This window comes from Cygnus olor, chromosome Z (assembly GCF_009769625.2).
Source record: "Cygnus olor isolate bCygOlo1 chromosome Z, bCygOlo1.pri.v2, whole genome shotgun sequence".
In the NCBI taxonomy this organism is placed as follows: domain Eukaryota; kingdom Metazoa; phylum Chordata; class Aves; order Anseriformes; family Anatidae; genus Cygnus; species Cygnus olor.
Window position 1 is genome coordinate 80,218,618 of NC_049198.1, and position 23,377 is coordinate 80,241,994.

Here is a 23,377-nt window from a genome sequence, read left to right on the forward strand (position 1 = left end):
TTAGGCAATGACATGTTTATTATTTCTTTTTAAGCAAGGTGTAGAAATAGATTCTAGATAAACTAGGTGTTGTCTAGGTTGCAACCTGTCTAGGGTGCAATTTTTTCAGGAACAAAAAAAAAGAGTGGAGTGAACAAGGAGCAGAGTAAGAATCAGCAGTATAATGCGATGACAAAAGAAACAAAGGACATTCTTGGATGATTTAAAACAGTGTTATATACAAGACACAAGGTAATTATTTTATTCTTCTTAATACTAGTGAATCCTCAAGATATCCCCAGTTTGTGGCTTTGTATTTTAAGAAAGATGTAACCAGATGAGAGCATTCAAAGGTATATAATATAAGCAAGGGACTGTGAGTCATGCTAGGTTTGTTTCAGACTTCAGAGAAGCCTTGATACGTCCCCAGATAATAATAGGGCTCACTTAAAAGCACAACAAACTGCTGTCACCAAGAATAGAAAAAGATGCCTTTGTTTTTCAGGCATGGCTGTTCTGATGTGGTATTTGGGGAAAAAATAATATAAGGGTGGTTAAACATAAAAACAGACTGTCTAGAGAGGCTATCGAAACTGACACTGGAATTTATTACAAGTAAGTTGAAAATACTTGTCAAGAATGGGCAAGGTACGTGTGATCCTGCACTAGGTAAGAGAGCTCGACCAAATGCCCCCTTGACACTCTTTACAGCCCTTCTTTTCTGCATGCTGGGTGGTGATTTGCTGTTCTTTTTTTTTTCTTTTTTTCTTTCAGTGAACAAAGTTCAGTCCCATTTACGTACCACCCTTCCAGCTTTACAACCTTTATAATAACTCTTTGCCATCAACAGTAATTACAAGTTAACAGGAATTATTGTAATGATGTTTTGTAAAAATACCATACAAAGTACCTGTTTTCAGAATGATGTCTTTTTCTAGGAAAAGTCACATTAAGTCTAACTTCATTAGAGGAAGCTTGAGTTTCAGCTGCTGCCACTACCTGTCAGAATCTGGTACCTTTACAAGTAAATGTGGTTCAACGCAAATACCTACCAGGAGACATTTTTTGAAACAAGACAAGATACCCATAGAAAAGAGAGAAACATATAGGAAAAAAAAGTGCTCAATATTGTTGGATAGGTTGGTGACGGCCATTGACAGAGTGTGGATATAAGCAGCCTCAAATGCTGTGTCACTGAAATAGTGCTGGTTTGTAACCTAAAATAATCAAGAAAAAGCCCTGGCTGAAGACCCAGTGAGGCCCTGCACAAGTAGGAAGGAGCCATGCCCTAAACTGACCTTCCTCATTGCACGCGTTGGTAACATTACTGAGAGCACAAATGTATGCATACTGCAGCAGACCTTAAGAACTGAAAAACTTCCCACGAAAGCAGACTGTGACTGACACACCAGTAGAGGGGTGTCTGCGATTACTTTCTGATTCTAGGATTAATCAAACAATCACTCATGGGAAATGTAAGAACAGGGAGGGGGAAAAAAAAAAAAGTTTACTTAGTTCTTCTCTACTGCAGCTAGACAGGTAGATACAGCTGGCCGATTCTTTAAGGCCTTTCTGCAAGCAACACAGATGCATGCATTATCACTCTCACCCATGTCCCCTGAGCTTCCCCTCCAGTTCAGGTTTCCCTGGAGTGTTCTCACCATGCTCAAGATGTGCTGGGTTGAATCTTGCCTTCCCTGGCTGTTGGCACCACAGCTAGTAGGGGGTTCCTTCTTTTAGACCTTCACTTAGCCCCATGCTCAGTCCTCTCAAACCAACTAAATGCCAGTCTGGTCATGAGCTCCGCCCAGCTCATGCTCCAGGTGCTGTCTTCCACCTCCTTGTCCTTGTGTTTATTCAACACTTACATTCCTTCATTCCCTTTATCTCTGATTGTGTGAGTGTATGGTGTCACCAGAGACTCACAGGGTGGAGGAGATCATGGGGCTGCAGCTTGCCATGGTAGGTCTTTGGCCAGCCTACTCCATGCTGTGAACCAAGCCATGCCATACCCAGGAATTCTGCCCCTTGAGTAGCTCCTTCTTGGTGGTCTATGACATCCAACTCTTGCATGTGCAGCACCTGTCACTCCACCCCTTGACACCATCACACATGCACATGTTCAAGGGTTATTATCTTCAAAAACCTGCAGCTTCTATGCTATGCATTGCCAAAGGTTTGTTGGTGGGTAGTAATATGCGTTTGCAGCTCAATGTCAGATGACATAAAGACAGTTTTGCTAATGTATAAACTGTATCATCAGTAAGACCAAAATGATCCAGTTCAAAATTGGCCTCAGAATACTCCTGAACCAACCTCCAACATCAAGTAACTGTCCCCATATGTCTGCGTTCTGTCTGTTTTCTCCCATTTCGTGGGAGGTTTTTAAATATTCTCTTGTAACAGAAATGTCAATGGAGATATGACCAGATTGAGCAGCATGATTACAGCGGGTTGTATTTATCAGTACATACACACTACCTTGAGAGATGGCATATCCAATGCCATCTGATTTTGGAGCACTACTTTTGATATTCCTGATACCTCTTCTTGCAAGACCAAAACTGCATTGGTGGTGGCATTGCCCATTGATTTGTGATGGCAGATTCAAATACAATTACACTGAGATTCAAAAATAGGATTCAAGATACTTTCCATACGTGTTTTGATCTTTCCACTAGAGGGTTTGGAGATTGAATGTGCCTGGGTAAATAACGGGCCAGCCCCTGCCATAGAGTATAATGTACTTCTGAATGGGTAAGTAACCATCCCACTGTACAGGTAGGTGTCTGTGCTGTCTAATGACAGGCTCTTATAAGCACAATTGATTACTCAATCCTGCAAATTCACTGTACCTTTCAGCAGCATATGATAAGGATGGTGATTTGGGGGTGAGCAGTCCTTAATTTTATTATAAGGTATCGAATAATTTGCAGTATAACACAAGAGAAAAATTAAATGCATATTCCCATCTGGACCAAGTGTCTTTAGTGACATGCATAACACTGGAGTTCCACACACAACTGAGCATTTTTTCACACATGTATTCCTTTCCTAGCTCCTGTCCTTTCCTTGAAACATTCAGGCAAGTTGAGGCATTTAGTCTACTGGGAATGTGAGTATGGAGAAAGTCAGCAACACATAGTGGGCACATTCAGGGCTTCGCAGGAAGCCTATGCATCAACTGGTCGAATTCTCTCTCTGAGAAGTGTTAGGAGGTGCTTCCAGTGGGACACCTAAGAGAGGTAATCCTGTCACACCTTGAGAGGGTAAGTGGGTACATAACCAGCATTTGAGGAGCTCAAGGCCAGGCATTGAGCAACCTGGTCTGGTGGGAGGTGTTCCTGTCATGGCAGGGGCTTGGAACTGGGTGGTCTGTAAGGTTCCTTCCAACCCAAACCATTCTATGATTCAATGATTCTATGACAATTTAATATTTTTTCCCTCCAGCCTGCTTTTGTTACAGGAAACAGCAGAAAGACACATATAACTGTAAAATAGACAATTTTCTTGATTCAAGATAATACAAGCCAAAGATTTTAAATTTTAAAATGAATATTTCATATTAACAAAAAGAGATAGTATATGTTGAGGGTTCTTCTGTTCTAAAAGCAAGACACATGTAAAATTATAAATACAAAGAAAAGTGAAATTATTACAAAAAAGATAATAATGCTTTAGGTGCAGTCCAGTACAGTGTAGGCACTTCGGAGTGTTCCCACATAGAGTTCATGAACCTGGAAAACAAAACAAAGAGACAGGTCTTGGGTATTGGGCCCAAGCCAGGAAGATTACAATTGTACAATTTTTATGCCCAGGGCAGAATCCACTTCTCAGGTATGTAGAGTGATGATCCCTCAGTGGTCACAGCTTCCTAAATATTTCCCATTTGAGGTTCCAATAATGTTATGCATACCTTCCCTTTACAGGGATGCTTAATCCAGACTTGATCTCCAGCTCTATAAAGTCTGGTTAATCAAGTTTTGGAACCTTCTGACCCTCACAAGTATCTTAGGTCAAAAGCTTTGCCTTTTGGACTTCCCACGGAGGTTTGCTGATTGTTTAGGGCATGGACTGCTGGCCACAGTGTCTGTCCCCATTGTAGTGTTTCCATTCTCCTTACTTGTTTTTCTAATAAACCATCCCACCCTTCTAACATCCATTGCTTGGAGGATGGTGAAGTAAGTAGAAAGTCTGTTTAACCCCTCGTTGTTTACACCAGTCTTATTTGTTCTTGAAGGGAAAACCTTTATCTAGCATTTCTAGTGGTAATGGTAAGGTGGGAAACCAGCAATCCAGACCTGCAACAGTAGCGAATCCTGTTGTCTGCCTAACTTGATGTTCATAGAGGTCTTTTCCTCTTTTCGTGATTCTATGATTCTATTCCACTTATGACTCCTACTCCAGTTAACATGTTAAATCTACCCTACAGATGTTCCAGACCAAGGGCCTACATAATTTATTTGCCACACTTCCCATAATCCTTTTCCTTCAGGTAAATTGGCATTTAATTGTCCTGCTATGTGCTTTTTCATTTTATCTATTTATTTATTTATTTTGCAGAAATCAGAGTTCCTAGTTATGTATTTAGCATTAATCCAGCTACTAGGCCAACCTCATCTACTAGCTGGTTTAAACACATCATATTCTCCAGTGTCCCATGGTCAGTGCTCAGAGCTCCAGAAAAATCCCTCTATGAGGGGCATATCCCTGGCATGCTTATCAGCTTTGTTATTCCAGACATGCACTGGATCAGAATTCCTCTGATCCACATCTCCCATTGCAGTGGGTCTGATTTCTGCATGCTTCAGTATTTGTTGCCATATTCCTTTCCCCCAAACATCTCAGTTATTAACTTGCCAATTATTTTTCTTCCATTTCTTCAGTGGCTCCTGACCAGGCTTCGCAGGAATTGGTGTAAATAACCTTAGCTTCTGCTTCCAGAGCCATTTAAACAGCTTGCAACCCGACTAATTGAGCAGATCCCTCAGTTCATGTGATAGGACTTTTCAATCCTTGACTGATATGGCAGCATGTGTTCCAGCCACTTATCTGTGAACGACACTCTGTTGTGTTGCTAAGTATTAAATTTGGGGGCTTCCTGTATTGGAGAGTTAGGATCCTCCCAGGGTTGTGGAGGCATCCCAATCTCCTGGACATCTTCAGTGAGTTTCCCTTCTTTCAGACTTCCCTCACCCTCTGCCCTGGGGTAAAGCTCATGTCTGCATGGACATTTGTGCACCAACCAGCAGGAAGGGGTGGGCTTTCATAGAGAGGGGTAGTTTTAAATGTTCATTCCTGTTGTGGGTGAGGTTCTTTGTATCCATTAAGGCTAGATATGCCCTAAGCAGCACTTTTCAAATACTGTGTGCTGCCTGCCGTGACTTTGAACTGAACTGTATGGGCCATTCTCCTTGACCCTGACTTGCCTGCTGCGACAGTCCCCACCATGTTCCTGAATCCCCTACCATTACTGGCAGTGCAAAGGGGTCTCAAGCGTGTAGGGGTCCTAACAACTCATAGGCCGTTACTTCTTTAAGCTGCTGAGAGCCTCTCCAGCCTGGTCACACCAATCCTGCTGTACTGATGTCTTTAGCATGTTGTGCAGGGTTTGAGCTACTGCACCAGAACCTCCCGAATCCCCATGCACCTGCTGTCTGCTGCTGGGTTGGGCAGGTCGCAAATGTCCACTAGGACATCACAGGGTACTTTTAACTTGCTCCAAGCCACCTGATTACTAGGAATTTTATCTCCTTACTGGAGCCCAGTTGTTTTTCTGATGGGGTGTCAATCCCTAACTCATTAATGCTAGACTGGGTTGGATGGGGCCCTGGGCAACCTGATCTAGTGGAAGATGTCTCTGCCCATGGCAGGGGGTTGGAACTGGGTGGGCTTTAAGGTCCCCTCCAACCCCAACCATTCTCTGATCCCATGAGTCTATGATTAAACTGCTGGATTATGAGGTGCATCCTTCCTGTACCCACAAGCTTGTTGATCCCAGAGACAGCGTTATTCCCCCGAACGCCTCAGCCAGCCCTCTGAGTGCTGGCATGGGGCCCAGCGGGAAGCCAGTGTCACACTCGGGGCGCTGCCAGGAGCTGCAGTCCTGCTGTCTGGCACACTGCCCTGCAGCTAGGCCTGGGGCTGGGATCAGGCCAGGGGACACAGGCCAGGCAGGCTCCTGTAGGCAAGAAGCTGCCTCCACGCAGGCTTTCTGTGTGCTTTAGGCTGAAATCTGCCACCTTCTGTCGGTGCTCTGCAGGCACGTCCCCGCTTCATGGCCAACGGAAGGCTTCTGAGAGGGTTGAGCTGCAGAGGCCTTTTCCGCGTGGCTTTTCAGAGGGGAGAAAATTGTCTGTCACCACGTGTTTAGCAAGCTGTGTACTGCATCACCGGCTGTACGCTGACCCGAGGGCTCAGTCCCGCCGGGCAGTCCCTGGTCCACAGGTGGCTGCAGATAAGCACGGAGGGGTTTACGTCTGAGCCGGCCTGTGGAGCGGAGCAGTTGGCTGCCGATTACTGACTCCGGGCATTTAGCATAGGGTCTACAAGATGCTGGCACTCTGAGACAAGTATCCCACTTTTTTGGCTGGCTGTTTTTTGTGTTTGAAATCCAGGATGGCTGTAGAAATGTCACCACTAAATGAACTACTACGTGTTACTTTAATACAGGTCTGGACATGGATATATATGTGCGTGTTTATGTATAAGTGTGTGTCCATGTGTGTGTTTTTATAAGTGTCCTCACAAGAGTGTGCTTAACTACATGCACCTGAATTTTAAGGTTTTGGTCAGTTTGGAAAGTTTATATGCAGTCAGCCCCAAAAAATCCTGATAGTAAAAATTGAGAATATCCTATTCTAGTTCGCATGGTTAAGTCGCTACACACCATTTTCTAAAGAAAATAAGATAAATGTGAATGCCTGTGAATTGGATGCTCCTGTGAGTCTGACAACTGTGATATTTCTCTTTCTAGGAAAGACTTGGTAGAAATTCCTGTGACTGGAATGTAACGAATTGGTAGTTGTATTTCATTATGCACAAAGCAAATAATAACTGGCCTTGCAAGTGCCACACTGTTATTTATACCAGTCTTCCCAGCATAGCGGTTATTAGGAAACATGCAGTTGCTGAGGCTGCGTACACACAGAACACACTACGTGGCATAAAACGTGACTTCTGCGCAGGGTTTCAGTTTGATGTGTCCCACTTGGAGCAGGCAGTGGTGGAGCATTGCTTATAAGGGGAAATGCAGCAAGAGGAACTCTGAGCTCTGATCTTCTGTTATCAGGACAGCCCCAGCTCATCCCCACTCCTTATCAGTCCTCGCAGAGCTCTCCTCTGCCATGCTGAGCCTTCATAAAGCCTGCCTTTTTTGTGGTATTGGGGCCAGTCCCACTGGCTTACGTTTTTATGTAAAGAAGCACTTTGATAAATGCTGTTACCTATGCGAACAAAGCAGGCCTAGTTGTGACAGGAACACTGAAGAGAGACAATGTTGGACCTCATTATTCTGAGCATTCATTTCTTCATCTGCTTTCTCATCTCTGTTGTAATCTGGTGTGGATCTAAGGTACCGTACAGCTTGCTGCGTGCCTGATAAGTTGCACTGCTCTTAGTAGCTCTTAAACCTCTTTGCAACTGGAATCTGTATGTATGTGGTTCCTCTTTGTTCTCAGTGTATGCAACGGCTTTTTTTACACTGATCTTCTGTGGAATTGAGGGTAATATTGTGGCACTAGGACTTCTGAGGTGACTGGAACACAGTAGCTAATTGTAAGCAAATTTAATAGGAGGAAAGGTTTTGTGATAAAAGAGGAAAACTGCCTCATGTCCTCTGCTGAGAGAGGGAGGGGCTCTTAGACATCTGAAATATGTAAAGAGAAGAAGGGAAAGGCAGAACACATCTGCTAAAAAGCCCATTTTATTATAGCTTCTCAAATAAACTTTGTTTTTGTTTTCTTCCTTTTGCAGATGATATTTTTACTTTTTTGTCAACATAGATAGGTTTGTATTTCTAGCCATTGTATTATTTAAAGAGTATTAGATTTACTTGTAAATGCTACAGCTTACCGATTGCATAGCTAAATAATTAAATATTTTAAAATCAGCGTCACTGGATTTGTTTGCATTAGGGGAGATAGTGACTAAAGTGTAGGGTAAATAAGCAATGATTTGGAATTTATCTTGTCTCAGCCTCAGGTATGAGGTTTGCAACAGTTGGTGTTCACAGTTCTGCTTCTGGTAGTGAACATGTTGGTGAAACATTATCACCAAACTCCTGTGCTTTGCTTCATGTGCATATTGTTAATCTTTTACTAAAACTTCTGTTCCTTTCCTCTCATGTGTTAAATGAGCTGTGGCTTTCTCTGGGACTGGGACATCCATTCCAGATATAGAAATCCAAACATGGACTGCTTCATAAGCTGCCTTTTTGAATTATTTTTTGTGTGTTTTAAGGATGTGGTTTTGCATAGCTCAAGCAAGGGAACAGTTGAAATGGAGCCAGATGGTCTTGTACTAGTTGGAAAAGAAGATGACATAAAAAACTCCCAAAGAATAACTGCCAAAGTCAATGGCAGAGAAGTTGTTGTTTTCTACCATGAAGGGAAATTTCATGCTTTGGACTCTCGCTGCTACCGTAAGATATTTGCTCGTTCGGTCTTAATGTTGCTACAATTAAGCATAACATATGCTGAATGAACTAATATTTTATTCTGCCATGTTTCAGATGAAGGAGGCCCTTTAAATCTTGGAGAAATAGAGGTATGTAAGCAAAGTAATATGCATGTGCATAGAGTCTTTTGAAATCTCAAATGCATTTTCTCTGAACACTTTTGACTGAATATAACATTGAAAGAAATGGATATTTAAGTAAAAATAATGCTTCCTATCACACTTTTTACATTATTATCATTATTATTTTTTTGGCATAGTTTTTTTTGTTGTTGTTGTTGTTGTTGTTTTAATCTTGGGAGACTGAAATGGTGAGATGAGAAATAGAGTGAGAATCTGATTCCCTTTGCTGTGTGGATGCATCCCATAATGGTAGAATATTATGGTTAGCAGCTGTATTACAAAAGTTGCAAGGAAAACCTGGTGTTGTTCACTGTTGTGTAAAGGGCTCCAGCACCAAACAGATGGCTGGTCCAGTTTGCTACTGTAATATGGTGCTCTTAGGAGCAGGAATTTTTGTTCCTGCCACAATAGACATGCAGCTGAATCACCAGACATATTTTTTAGCCTGGAGATTCTTAAAGGAGAAGAGTCAGAATATGATTACTTAATTTTTCTTTATTTTTTCCTCTTTTCAGGATATCGATGGTCAACCATGTATTGTTTGTCCTTGGCATAAGTATGTAATTACTTTGGAAACAGGAGAAGGATTATATGAAGGAATAAACCCTTTGGAGCCATCACCAACACCTCGGTGGCAGTCAAAAGGAGTAAAACAAAGGATTCACAAAGTTACAGTAAACAATGGCAACGTTTATGTGAGTCCTCCAGATTTGTCTGTAAGCTTTGACTCTGATTATTTTGCTGACAAGTACAAAAATAATGGTGATTTAGCTGTGAAAAAAAAGAGCAACTCACAGGCAGCAGAGTAAATTGTGGCTAGAAAGCAAAATGCTGGTGAACGTCCCTATGAAGAATCATTAAATGAAAAAGTAACATGGCTGTAGAGACTGTTTTCAGATTAAATTCTGATGTTTATATTATGCATTCAATAATGTAGAAATTAGTAAGATAAGAAGCTCTACTTAGTTGGGGATATGACTAGGCCTGCACCATTGATTTTTTTTTTCTCTTGAATTTCAAAAGGACTTACTTAGAGCAGAGTGCATATCGTACTTTATATCTTATAAATTCTGTATTGCTAGAATTATTTTAATTTTCAAGAGGGGATATAGTATAATATATTATTACTTATGAAACATTTATGAAACATTGTTTAAGGTAAATAGTCTGGTGTAAAGGTTATGTTTATATATTTAACAGTTTATGCCTTCTGTATAAATGACAGAGAAAATTTTAACGTTTTAGATATCTGAGCAATCTGTGGATGTTTATAAATCCAAAGGGCTACATTTTCACAAGGAGAAGTACAACACTTGAGAATATTTTAATGTGCTTTTTTATGCCCATTTGTGTATTGCTACCAGATGCCATAGTAGCATTTATTCTCCTACTCCTCATTGAACTCTTCTGGTAGTTCATCAAATAATGTGATGTATATTTGTCATGTATAACTTATTCTTCCTGATTCTGTTGTTGGATGAGAAAGAAACTGTCGGGTAAAAAAATAAAAATAAAAAAAAAACTTACTCATAGTTCTTGTTTGTTTGTTTTTATCTATTTTAAGTAACATCATTATATATTCACTATAAAGGGTATGCTTTTTATTTAGAGGCAAAAGTTAGGTTTCTGCATTTGAGTTCCTTGTATAACATTAGATCTGCCCTGATAACCCTGCTCCCAGGACACCCTGCGTTGTGTTGCATGAAGGGCAGTCTGTGTTCTGGGACACGGTGGATTTTCCCACCCAGAGCACAGAGCCCAGAGACCTTCTCTTCAGTTACAGGAATACTGCATGAAGGTTAACATCAGCCCCAGACTCCTGACCTGTCAGTCTGTCTAGTAATGTGACTGCAGCCTGCCTGTAATTTTTCAGCGTGCATTTTCTGTTGATTTGTTGGCTGTTTGCAGAAGTTCTGTCTTACATGGGTTCAGTTTCAAGCTATTTGGTCTTTACTGTAAGTTTCTCTCGTGTGCAGTAGGTTATCTTGCTTTTAATGTATGGGGAGGATAAGGAGGTCTGTGTCAACATCATTGTTCACGTCAATGTATTTAAAATTAGGGAGGTGTAGAGAACTGTCAGAGAAAGACATCTGTGCCTGATTGATCACAATGAAAAAAGCAGAACACATTCTCATTTATGTCACGGTGTGATGGATTCATCCTATTTAAACTTAGCCATCTGCTTCTGATCATTTCTCCTTATGTTGTTCGCGTGGTCAATAGGGGAGCACCTTCAAGGTGCTGTTGATCTGACCTGTTTTAGTTTTGTGTTTTAGAAGGAGTGCAGCACTGAGATATGTTCTTCCTCCTCCTCTCACTGACCATTAAATCAGGCTGTGCTGACTAGATCAGATGTAAATGCTTGCCTTCTGTCAGATGAATCACAGTTGATCAACTGCTAGAAACTGCTGCTATTTACTGACCAGTTCTTCGGTGTTGGTTCTGTTGTTCTTGTTCTTGTTGTATTTGTTGTTGGGTTTTTGTGTGTATGCGTGTTTTCTTTTTTCTATTTTAAAGGAACACATAAACTTCTCTTCTTACTCTTCTTGAAGTGTAGGTAGTAGGAAGGTGAGGTTGGTGGTAAAGCGATACAGCTGCTATGCCAAAGGACACAGAAGATACATGACTGTACACTGGCTTGGCCACATTAAGAGGGGACAGAATTTTTCTTCCCTTTCCTTCATTTTCACCCAACTAGTTTCACCTGTGATGAAACTTAAGCATTGGTATCATGTACTATTGAAAGACACACATCAGGTAAAAGAAAAATATGCTAAGACCTTCAGATACACTTTCACTGACTCATGTGATTGCTTAGATATTATTTTTACATTTTTTTTTCCAGTAGAAAGAAATTATGGAGATATTAATGATAACAACATTTATGGTATTAACAAAGACTAAGAATGCGTAGACCTTAAATTAAATGTTCAGATGCAACAGCAAGTAGCTCACAGTCTTTCCTGAGCATTGTTTAAAAGTGCAGGCCTGCATTAATTTCCTATCATTAATCTGTCTCACAAAGAAAAGAGAAATATATTTTGTGCTTTGGCTTGAAAATTTTCATGACGACTCTGTGAGATGCTCCAGCTCTGTAAGCTACTTTCAAAAGCAGCTTGAATGGAATAAACAAGTTATATTTATTCTATCATGGATCCATCTTTTTGAAAAAGCAGGGTTTTGATGTTCACACTACTATGACAGCAGTCATAGTAGCTTGAGCCTCAACCTGATGTACCATAAACCTTAATTAGACAGTAGTACCTGTAAGGATAGGTGGCTTAAGTTTTCCTTTCTACATGTAATACCTTGTTATGTCATGTCCTGTTGACTTCATTTGGCACTGTACATTAAATAAGGTACTTTTTCAATGTAATAATTGATCGTAAAGTTAGGATTAAGAAGCTTATGAATGTACTCCTTAATTAAGTGCAGCTCGTGAAGTGCATACACTGGTGAGAGCAGTCTTTGCAGGACTGGAGAACACACAAGAAAAATGTCTAGGAGGAACAACAATTTTAAAACCGTTTTCACTGCCAAAGCCCTTTTAATAGCATTGCACAGTTCCCTCTTTTCATGCTCAGTTTTGGAATGAAATGCACTCTCAAGTTTACAGCTGTAGTTTCTGCTCTGTTCAGGAAAAGTAACTCATGTTGTTAGCTCTGATATCGTACAGACATAGGTTTAAAGAGTCAGCTCTCACCAGTTCCCAAGCATCCCATCTGCCTTCCCACTTGGCTTGGTAAGTGTTTTTGAAGGTTATTGGAGGCAGGGAATGGAAATAATATTGATGAAGAGGTGCCTGAGCCTTTTGTTTTGTGTAGGAAAAGGGGACGTGTGCCGAGATCGCCTTTTGCTCTCAGTGCCAAGGTTTCAGTGAAGACTGGAGTCAGTGTGAGGGACGGAGCGGCTGAGGCAAAAAGGAGGGGGAGACTGAGCAGCTGGTGGGGTGAGGTCTCTGATCCACCCCTAGCTATGGTACCAGTGAGGGTCCTTGGCAAAAAAACAGCAAATGGTTTTCTGCTGGGTCAGCAAGTTCAGTCAGCTCAGCCAGTGGTTAAAATGGCACTGGACTCAGGGTGAGGGGATAAAGAGTATGAGAGGCATCAGGGAGTGCGATGCTTTATATATGCACACACATATATATATATATTGTTTAATAGAAGTTATTACTTCTGCCTTGCTTGCTGATAATATTCAAGACACATAGGTACATTCTCTCTGCGTTAGAGTAAGAAGTGTATTTTTACCATAGTGTATTCTGAACATCCTGAAAAAACAGCATGCTTATTTAGTGCAAATTGCTGCAGGGAAAATGACATACTTTTACAGCTGCAGTTTGGCCCAGAAAAGCACAGAGGAGCAGTGCAGTGGTTGCCTTCCCCGTCCTGGTTGTACATCTCCCAGTGTTCCTAGCACTGCAGTCTCAGCACCCAGGAGAAAGCCACCTGCATCTGAAGTTAAAAAGCTGTAGATGCTCGAGATGCAGCGCACACCCCAGGAGGCTGTGTCACCTTGCACCGCTCACCATATTTTTAATGAGACTCAGCATGCAAAGAAAACCTGAAGCTCACTATCATTTACGAGATGCAGGCGTTTGTATGAGTTTTCATTGCCAGTTTAGACACTCTAGCAGGTGCTAAGCTGAAACAATGCCTGATGTTAACTAAAATAATGTAATATTCGATTATTTTTTATTTTTTCTGTTGCTTTTTAAATAACTGATTGCTGATCAATGTAAGGACATACATATTAGAGATATTTTAACAATAGAGAAAAAATACTGGTAATTAAAAATGTGTACTTCTCTGTCTTTATCTCTAATCACACTGGGTTTCACTTCTGTAACTTGGACAATGTAAGCTTTGACAGCAGTTATCTGTTTCTGTGAATGTCTTTTATAAGATTCTTCTTTGCTGATTTGTAAGGATACTCTTATTCCCTCTGATACCTTCCTCCTAGCCCAAACCTTTTCTTTCAGGGTAACCTGACAAATTCCTGCACTTACTGGTGGATTATGCAGGCTGAGGGATTTCCGTTTCTCCATGTATTACCTGCTTTGCATACAGATTTTTTTTTTTAACTTTATATTCGTATTCTGTCTAGGAAAGGGGAAGGAGGTGGTTCTTGTATGTTACTGCTTTTCATGCAAATAACTTAAACGACTTTTAGTTGTTCACAGGAAATTTAATTTCTCATATTTTTTCAGTTGTTATGTAGAAGCCTGGCTTCTTGTCCTAAGGGACAAATGGTATTCCAACATACTAAAGCAAATCCAATTAATAAATCTTACACAGTTCTCCTCTGAGGTAGACGAAAAGCACAGAGGGATAGTGTTGGATCCAAAAAGAATCAAAAAAGGGATTTGCCAAGAAGATTGGTGATGGGGTAGATTTTTTTTTTTTTATGTCTTTTCAATGAATGGTGGATAGAATGTATTTTTTAATAATTTAAGTCCAGAATGGAAAAATTGTTTTTGAGAACAGTCATAACAGTAAAATACAGTAAGTCAATAATTTTGCCTCATTTGGCTGTTTCTGTTTTACTATTCCTCGAACTTTGCCTCATGTGCCCGTGACCATTAGTAAGATGATGTAAAGTGAAGTACCTTGGACACAGTTCAGAATCTCATAAACACAACAGTAATGTGCAAGAATGGGTACGACAGAGAAGGTTTGGGTTCAGGACTACAGGTCCTTGTCCAGGAAGTCTACCAGTTCCCCACATAGTAACACATTAAGTTTCATGGGCGTGTTGTATCTGCAGTAATGTCCTTTCCCTCCTCAGACACAGGTACCTTCTTAAACCCTGTCACTCACAGGGTTCTAGAATGATCTAGGTTGGAAAAGGCCTTCAAGATTGGAAAAGGCCTTCAAGATCATCAAGTGCAGCCATCCACCCGGCCTACTGAGTCCCCATCACTAAACCACGTACCTTAGTGCCATGTCCACGCATCTCTTAAATAGCTGCAGGGACTGGGACTCCATCACTTACCTGGGCAGGCTGTTCCAATGCTCGACCACACCCTCCATGAAGAAATTCTTCCTAATACCCGACCCAAGCACAACCTGCCCCAAATTGAGACCCTTGCCTCACGGCCTATCTCTTGTCACCTGAGAAAAGAGACCAACTGCCTCCGCGCTGCAGCCTCCTTGCAGGAAGTTGTAGAGTGCAATGAGGTCTCCCCTCAGCCTCCTCTTCTCCAGACTAAACACCCCAGTCTCCTCAGCTACTCCTAACTCTTGTTTTCTAAACAAGATGAGTTGTCTAAACTCAGGTGAATATTAACTTATCCATTAAGGGATCATTACAGCAACATGGTACATCTCTTATCTACTTAACATTTGAAGTAGCAATTGTTTTGTCCACTGTATGATCCCAGAGTGAAAAATAAATAAAAATAAAAAATCAGGTAACTGTTTGCATTTCTCACAATTCATTGACGTTTTAGCATTTTCATACAGCATGTATATTTAATTAGTGAAGATTTGGTTATGAGGTTGCTAATCTGGACAATTAAGCTTTTCCATGTATCAAACTTGTCTGCAATAATAAGTCTGCATTTTTCAAATTTTAGCTGTCAATTCCTCAGTGAATAGTGCTATCCATATTTTATAGCTGTGCAACTGAAACAGAAATTGACATTTTGAATGCTGCTTAATTTTGGTCTGGATGAGTATTCCTTTAGGGAAAAAAAAAAAAAAAGTGTAAGTATTGAAAATGAAACAAAATAATACAAAGTGTCATTTTGGCATTTACCCAGTGTACCTCTATCTCCTCATTACAAAATGGAAACAAGAAAGAATCAAAAGGTCCTTCAAGCCAAACAAAATAAACCTGTTTTCTTCTTTTATGTTCAAAAGAGACAAAGCCAGAGCTGTCCTAAATCCCTCTCCTGAGATTTTGATAAAGAAAACAACACGTAGTTGCTGCCTTTCCCAAAGGGCAGCAGTTTATGATCTTTCACTGTAATGATTAGCTTTTCCATTACTTAAGCAATGACATTTTTAGTGACCTCTTGCATGCACAAGGCTGGTTGCCAGAAAGCTGCTGGGCTTGCCTTGCACCTGGCTCTTCAGCATTCCCCCCTGCGCAGTGTAGTCAGCACCCCGGGGGGACTGTATGTGCCTTCACAGACCAAGCACTGCCTACCATTGAAATCCATAAATTGGTGAAAAGTTTACATTCACATGGTTCCTCCTGGAACCATGCTAATGTACCTGCTGGAGGGTTGCTGGGTAATTAGTTACCAGGTAGATCATTGGAGAGGACAGTGTTCTCTCTGGTCCCTCTAGTTCCCTTTTTCAAGCATTTTTTTGTAGGTGGGAAGAGTGACAGTGAGAATATTAGGGTGCTTATTTAGTCAGATGCATTCCAGTTGAAATAAAGAATACAGCATCAGCCTGGAACCCTTGACAAACTCCTAGTATTTAATGTAAAACAGGCTTCTGCAGCTTCATTTCTATGCATCAGGAACAATATAATTATTAGTAAAGAGTGAATACCACGAACAAAGTCAATACCAAGGTCTTTCACACACCACCCATCTCCGAGTTTCTTTTCAGCCAGCAATATGGAACAATAGGTGGCAGCATGCCAGGCAGCCAACCAGCTTAAGGTGGTTAATTTCAAAGTGGAGGAACTGAGTTTCCAAAACAAGCAGTACTCATTCTTTGCAAGATCTTTTTTAAACCAGCGAAATTTCAGAGCACACGCTCCTGAGCATTAACTGCAGCTGCATCCTTCTGAAAGTCAGGCACGCTGCTTACTCAGCTGAGATGGGATCTTTGTAGAACACTTGATGGTACCTGGTTTACTACTTTAGTCTCAGAAGATGGCTTTCTTTTCTTCAGATTAAGAGGAGGTACCATAAGATACATGGTTATACATACATATGCCTAATACACAAACATACATACATACACATACATTTCTGTCAACAAAGCTCTAGCTGCTAGGCCATAATGCATGGTGTATAACAAATGAGGAAACGGCAAGATAACTGTTTCATTCACATACTGATCCTTTAAAGAGTTTGAAAATCCAGGTTCTAACACATAAACCTAACCCTTAAAATTTACGAGTAATGTAGCAGATTAAAATAAGTGCCTTTTTATGAGGGCATAACTTACTAATGCTTTCTTGTTCTCATGCCTTCATTTGGCTGTGAAGCACAATCTTAACTATTTTCATATTCCATGGTATTAATATGCACAGCTCATTGTCTCTGGCATTATGGAGCAGAGTAGTAGTGTTCCATACCAACTTTGTACAAAATACCTAACCATGGCAGCCTTGAAGTTAGGGGCAAAACTTTTGCAGCAAGAGGACTAAGATTTTTACAGAACATCCTTATGGCAAGACTTAGGAATCACATACTGCTTGCTAGTTGGTGCTTGCTGATAAAAAGTCAAGTTGAAAGCAAGGTAAATGAATACTTGAGCACGTATACTGTTTTACAGGATGAAAGACCTGATGTCCTGTAGTTTGCTTTTTATGTGTTAAATTGAGCTTTGTTTTACCTTAATTGCTCTGTGTATGTCTCAAACTGTAACACTATAATATGGAAGTTTTTACTGAAAAGCTTATCACAATTTTCTAGCAGGATCAAATGATAATGATCACCATTATTCCTGGCAAATGAGTCAAAAATTAACATAAACAGTGTATGTTAACTTTAGGTAAAGTCCCATATCTAAACTGACGTACTGAGAACCTGTGGTGTTTTTTGTTGTTGTTTTTATTGTTGTTGTTGTTGTTTTTCTGAGTACATAAGAACATACAGATCTTTTATGTGAAATGACATCTTTCTTCAGTGTTGATTTCTAGTAACCACTTTGTACTCGGATGAATAATGACACAGGGGGTCAAGAAATGGAGAAATGTGCAGTCAGTTATTGCCCATTAGAATTTTTTTCAAGTGACTTGCCTAAATTTATTTACATATTCTATTTAATTCAATTTTATTTGTAAAAAAAGTTACTTAAAAGTGTAGAGTTATGAAGATAAAAGATAGTGTAGCATAAATAAATAAATAAATAAACAAACCAGACACATTTGCATTAGATGATTCTACTAGGACTGGGAAAGCTTAAATTACAGTTGAAAATGAATAAAAAAGAAATAAAAGCACAAGCTCCATTTAAAACAGAGGTATCATTTTAACAACAGTCTACTGGTGCTTCCTTTTTTATAACTAACTTTTCCATTTCTATCTCCCAGTAATAATGTTCATTATTGTATTTTAATGTTCATTTTGCCATTATGTTTAATTATCTGGAGTTTAGAAGCAAATTTTTGCTGTCATTTACACTGTTACCTAAGTGGGCTTCCTTCTAAAACATCAAACGTAATTTAAGGTATATTCAGTCATCTAAGATATTCCTGTACTTCTTTTAACTAACTGTTTGCATTATAGTGTAACCAGGTGTCTGATGCAATTTCCACTTCCAAAGTCATCTGATACTGTTGTCCCATTGAGATTAGCTGCAGGACTTCATATTGTCTTAATAGTTGACATAGTATTATGTTTTATTTTCTGGTATCAAGAAAGAAGTCAAGCATAAGTTCACCTCTAGATGCACAAGATGTTTCACTGTAAAGAATTGGAACTGAAATAACTTACCTAAAAAAAAGTAAGAATGCAGAATCTGTCTGAAGGTATGAGAATTTGAATTTCGTTAGTTACACTGCAGTATAACTCATCAATTTTCTTTAAATTTGTTAAAACAGAATACTGAAGCTAAAACAGCTAGGAAGGTATTTTTACATTCTAGTATTTTCTTTCAGTATACTAGATTAATAAAATACCTTTATAATTAAACTGATATTTGTCATCTTACATTCTTTAATTTCGTGAGCAAGAATTTTCAGCTGATATCAACAAGATTTACTTGTTTAGTCTCAGATATGTGTTGTTCATTTAGGTGTCTAATTTAGATGTCCAGTTCTGAGAGCCAAGACTATGTAATGGGAACATACATCTCTGTAATCCCTCCTCTTGGCAATTTTCCTAACATGAAGTCTTTTCCTCCTCCCCTCCATATGAAGGCAACAATTAAAACAAACTTTTAATTTGACATAAAGGCAAAAAATGTAAACTTTTTAATTAATAGAAGTCAAACAGACTTCTGAATAGATCTTCTGAAAAGACACAAATCTTCTATTTTTATTCCATGTGGGCATCTGGCTAAGAGAGATAAATAATCTATTCTGCGCTGTTTTTCTCTTTAAGCTGTAGTGTTTATTAAGAACCAGTTTGTGAAAGAAAAGGATTTTTCAAAGTGTATCACTGTTTGGGCATGCCTTTATCCTAGATTACCTGTGAGCATCTGCTTCAGTTAAAAGCACATGCAATATGAGTGGCTTATCACAAAAAAAAAAAAAAAAAGAGGAAAGGCAAAACTTCTGCTGGTTGAGATCAGAAAAAAAATAATGTTGTAAACATGTTATTTATTTTGCTACTTTAAAGATAGTACCTTAAAATTACAAAAGTAAATATGAATTGATGTATCCTCAAACCATCCTCCATTAATATTCTATTAAGAAATAACTTTATGAACTTGATTTTAACAATCTCTCAATCTTTTACGCCAGTTTTCCTACCTTCTAAAGTGATGATTTTGAAGCGATCTTACTATCTCATCAATCTTTACTCTATTCCTTTATTTATTTATTTATTTATTTTTTTCTCATGCATCACTGCTTTTTTGCTGGGATGGCAGTTCATCATATTCTGTGCAGGCAGAAATGACTTCATTCTAATCCACACATAGCATCATAAAAAGAACCATTAAATGGAGATCCGTACAGAAACTGACATCGTTTCTCAGTTAAGTGTCTCAAAATGTTAAAAATGGGTCCAAATTTTATAGGCAACTGGAAAGAATTTCTTTTATTGATAACTGAAAGTAAGTCTTGCCAACAAAATGCACATGGAAAGTGAAATGAGACAGAGGGCAAAGAACTAAAAGCTTGGCAATTTAGTATTTTCTAAGGAATAAGGGAATAAGCATTCTGATGCTTCTTTGGTAAAATTCATACTTCATAAAACACAGCTTCAAAATTTCTGTGCAATCATAAAGCAGCCAGCAGGAAAGAACATGGAGTTTTAAAACACCTTCTACAACTTATTTGCCACAGCAAGGACTGAGATCCAGCTACCCCCTTCCAATTACAGTGAAATTCAGGAGGATTTCAAACACAGAGAATTAGGTAGGTAGCACTGGTAAAATTTCTAAGACTTCATTGGCATGGAGCTAACCAAAGGCAGCTTGCATTTGCAGTCACCTACAATATGTGGAACATTCATCAGTTTTATGTCTCAGTTCTGCTACACTGTGTTTCCCTCTTCATTTAGCAAATGCTCATGCCCCCTGCTTCATAAGCATAGGTGTGGGTCAAACATTTTCTGCTCATCCATGTTTAAAAGCTTTTCATAAAGCTTTTTCATAAGAAGTTAGAGCTTTTCCAGGCTGTTAATAAAAGTAATCTGATGTGTGAGTTGAAAGATAGCATCCTACACTTGGATGTTTTTATGTTTTTGAGGTTTTCCTGTCTGCAGTGGTCAAGTATGAAAGTGCGAATTCAGGTAAACGATCTGTTTCTTTTTTAAAATAAATGGTGAGTCATGATTTGAGATGGATGCAGAATACTATCAACAGAATTCAAAACATCAAAACCATAGAATGGTTTCTCATCACTTTAGTGATGAGAGAGCACTGTAAAATGATCATCAAACCATTACTCATCACTAAAAAATGTCTCAAATATCAGCATATAAACACTTCACTTAGTTTAGAAATTCTGCAGCTTATGAAGAGAAGTTTTTACTGTGACATACCTAACGGATAGGCATTTACCATATATGCCCCATACTACAACACAGAGGTTGGACGAAGGTAGATAAGACTTCTGAAGAACCTGCTCTCACACCGCCTGAGGTCTATGTAGTCTATATCAGGCTAACTAATTTTTAGAAAGTTTAGAAATGTTATTGATGACATTATCAGATTTGTTGCTCTCACTGACTAGTTGTTGCAAGATTCTCTTGGTCAGGAATTAAACTCATAAAAGGACTGGATGTTAAAACAATTCTCTAGCAGAGAAACATACATTAAACCACGGATCGATCGATCTATCTATCTATCTACCTGTCTAAAAGATTAAAACTAAGTTAATTAAATGCCATCTAGGAATCTCTAGAAATATGCTATATAAAATACTCTATCTACTAAAACATCTCTTTTCTGACAGCACAGTTTTAAATTAGTACAAATGTTTTGACTGATACAGAGAGAAAGTAAAATATTCTTAAAGACTGAAGCTTTTCAAATAACTTCCATTTATATATATATTTTTTCTTTTAAATTTTCCTGTTCTCACTTCTGGACTTCAAGCAGGAGTGGTTTTGTTGTTGTTTGTTTATTTTTCACTTTTGTTATGAACTACAAACTGCAAATATCACTGCATACAGACTTCTTTATTACTTGTTTTCCATTTTCACCTTGCTCCCAAGCATTTTGCACTCCTTGTTTTTTTTCAGACATCATGCCCTTTGCTTTCCTATTTTTGTTATATGGAGAAGCATTGTTAGGCAACTCTGGCAAGATTTCTGTAGATACAAATCTACAATCCAGGCTGTAGCTTAAGTTACTGCCAAATACGTAATTGAAAATCCTGATGTAATTTAAGACTCTTTACTGTAGAAAACTAAGTGAATATTACTGACGATTCAAATATAACAAATAAGAAGAAAACAAAAGTGAAAAAAAAATCACCACCAAGAACCATCATATCTTTTGATGCAGAAGAAGCCTGAATCTATTTTTCCTTGTAAATGTTTTCAGAGAAGACATAAACATGTCAAATACATGCTGCAAATGTTACCTTTTGCTAGTGTTTCTTATTATTATTCTTATTTAGTAGTATCTCTTCCTTAGATTGTAGGAATATCAGAACATCTTGATTATTTGGAGCTTTATCCAGTGACTCCAAATAGAAAATAAGGCAAAAATAGGTCCTTGACATAACAAATCGATGCTATTTATCATATGCTGTTTTAATCTTCAGTTTTAAATTGCAAAGTGATGCTTCATCTCTTGGAAACTGATTTTCAGGAGAGGTGCAGAGCACAGTTTTTACTTAATGGGCTATGAAGATGGTTTATGAAAACAGTACTTTTTCTTCTTTCTTCTTTTTTTTTTTTTAATTTAGTAGAGAAAATGTAACATTAAGAAAGAAGGATAAAGGATTTATGAAATTCAGACAAAATAACATTCTTTTAAATTAACAAAGCATATGGCTTTGCTATGAGGTTACTAGAAGGGTAGGAAAGTGATATTTATAGTGTGTATACTTTCATTAGAAAAGCACCACAGCTTTGAATAAGAAAATACCAGCAATAAAAAAGCAAGTTAATACAAATTATTGATTCCAGTGTTTGGTATATCTTAGAAGGTAGAAAACAGACCTGATATGCAACTTGAGTTTTGCACACAAGAACAGTGTATTACTATAATATAAGAAAATTCCTCTTCTCGATCTTCTCCCTTTGTTCATGTTGCTGTTAGAGTTGTTGTTTGTTTTTCTTCAATATGAAAAATTTAGAGCTTCAGAGCTAATGAAATTTGATTGCTTCTTTCATGTTGACCAGTCCAGCCCTTTGGCCTTGTTTTCCTTGCAACTATGGTACAATTAATAACGCAATAGACACTGAAGCTAGTTATGACAAAATATCAGGTTCTAATCAGTCAATTTATATCTGTGCAACCTCTACACCAGCAACAAAGGTAAGTTGTGTTACTTGTATTTACCTCTACTTAGAGAAAGTGAAAAATAAAAGCACGATACTGATTTATGGATCAAGTCAAGTTTTTATTTTCAGTTTGCAGAGCTGGCATTCAGAAATGTCAGCTTTTACTTGAAAACTTTTTACTTGAAACCATACCAACTTTGACCTGGTCCTCTTTAGTGATTTCAGTGGTGATTTATTTATGCAGATATGCATTTCAAATTAAATGTATATTGCTAGCCTGATTTTCAGCAGAAGTAAAGCTTAGAGAGTAACATTGTCCGTATCTGCCCCTCTATCTGCCTTTAGCAGTAAACTTTGACTACAGTCAACCAAAGGAAGAAAAGCCTTGAAGATACTAAATTGCTATTAGTTTTGTAAAAATAGGCTGCTCAGTACTGAGACTTAATTAACACAACTATGGAGACAACAGCCAAAGCAGGAACACTTCTTGGACTGCACACTGTATATCCAGGATTTGAGGCAGGAAAATAGTCATTCATTGGCTTCTGCTCATCAAAGTAAATCCACTTATAAAGACGTTTTCATTTCTACTCTTTCATCGTGTGCCGTTTCTCACATCAAATATACAGTTTAGCATTCAGCAAAGGTTCCTGAGCAGCCAAATACTCCTCAAGAGAGTGCTCCAGTTTCGGAATAAGTAGTCTAAAAGTGCAGGAGAAACCAGAACCAAATTTTTAAACATGAAAATGCCCATCCAGTAATGACCTGAAAGTTGTTTAATATCCACATAAGGACAGCTAATTAATAATCTACTGTTTCTTTTAATTCTGGAGAAGTGCAGTT

General features: G+C 38.7%; 1 protein-coding gene across 1 annotated transcript; it reads left to right on the forward strand.

The window, feature by feature from the left end:
- Nucleotides 1-6,955: 6,955 nt before the first annotated feature.
- Nucleotides 6,956-9,645, forward strand: RFESD (Rieske Fe-S domain containing). The gene is made up of 4 exons (XM_040541651.1): nucleotides 6,956-7,552; nucleotides 8,440-8,620; nucleotides 8,711-8,745; nucleotides 9,294-9,645. Exons 1-4 carry the CDS (start codon nucleotides 7,475-7,477, stop codon nucleotides 9,585-9,587), a joined length of 588 nt encoding a protein of 195 aa, XP_040397585.1. The 5' UTR covers nucleotides 6,956-7,474; the 3' UTR covers nucleotides 9,588-9,645.
- Nucleotides 9,646-23,377: the final 13,732 nt, after the last annotated feature.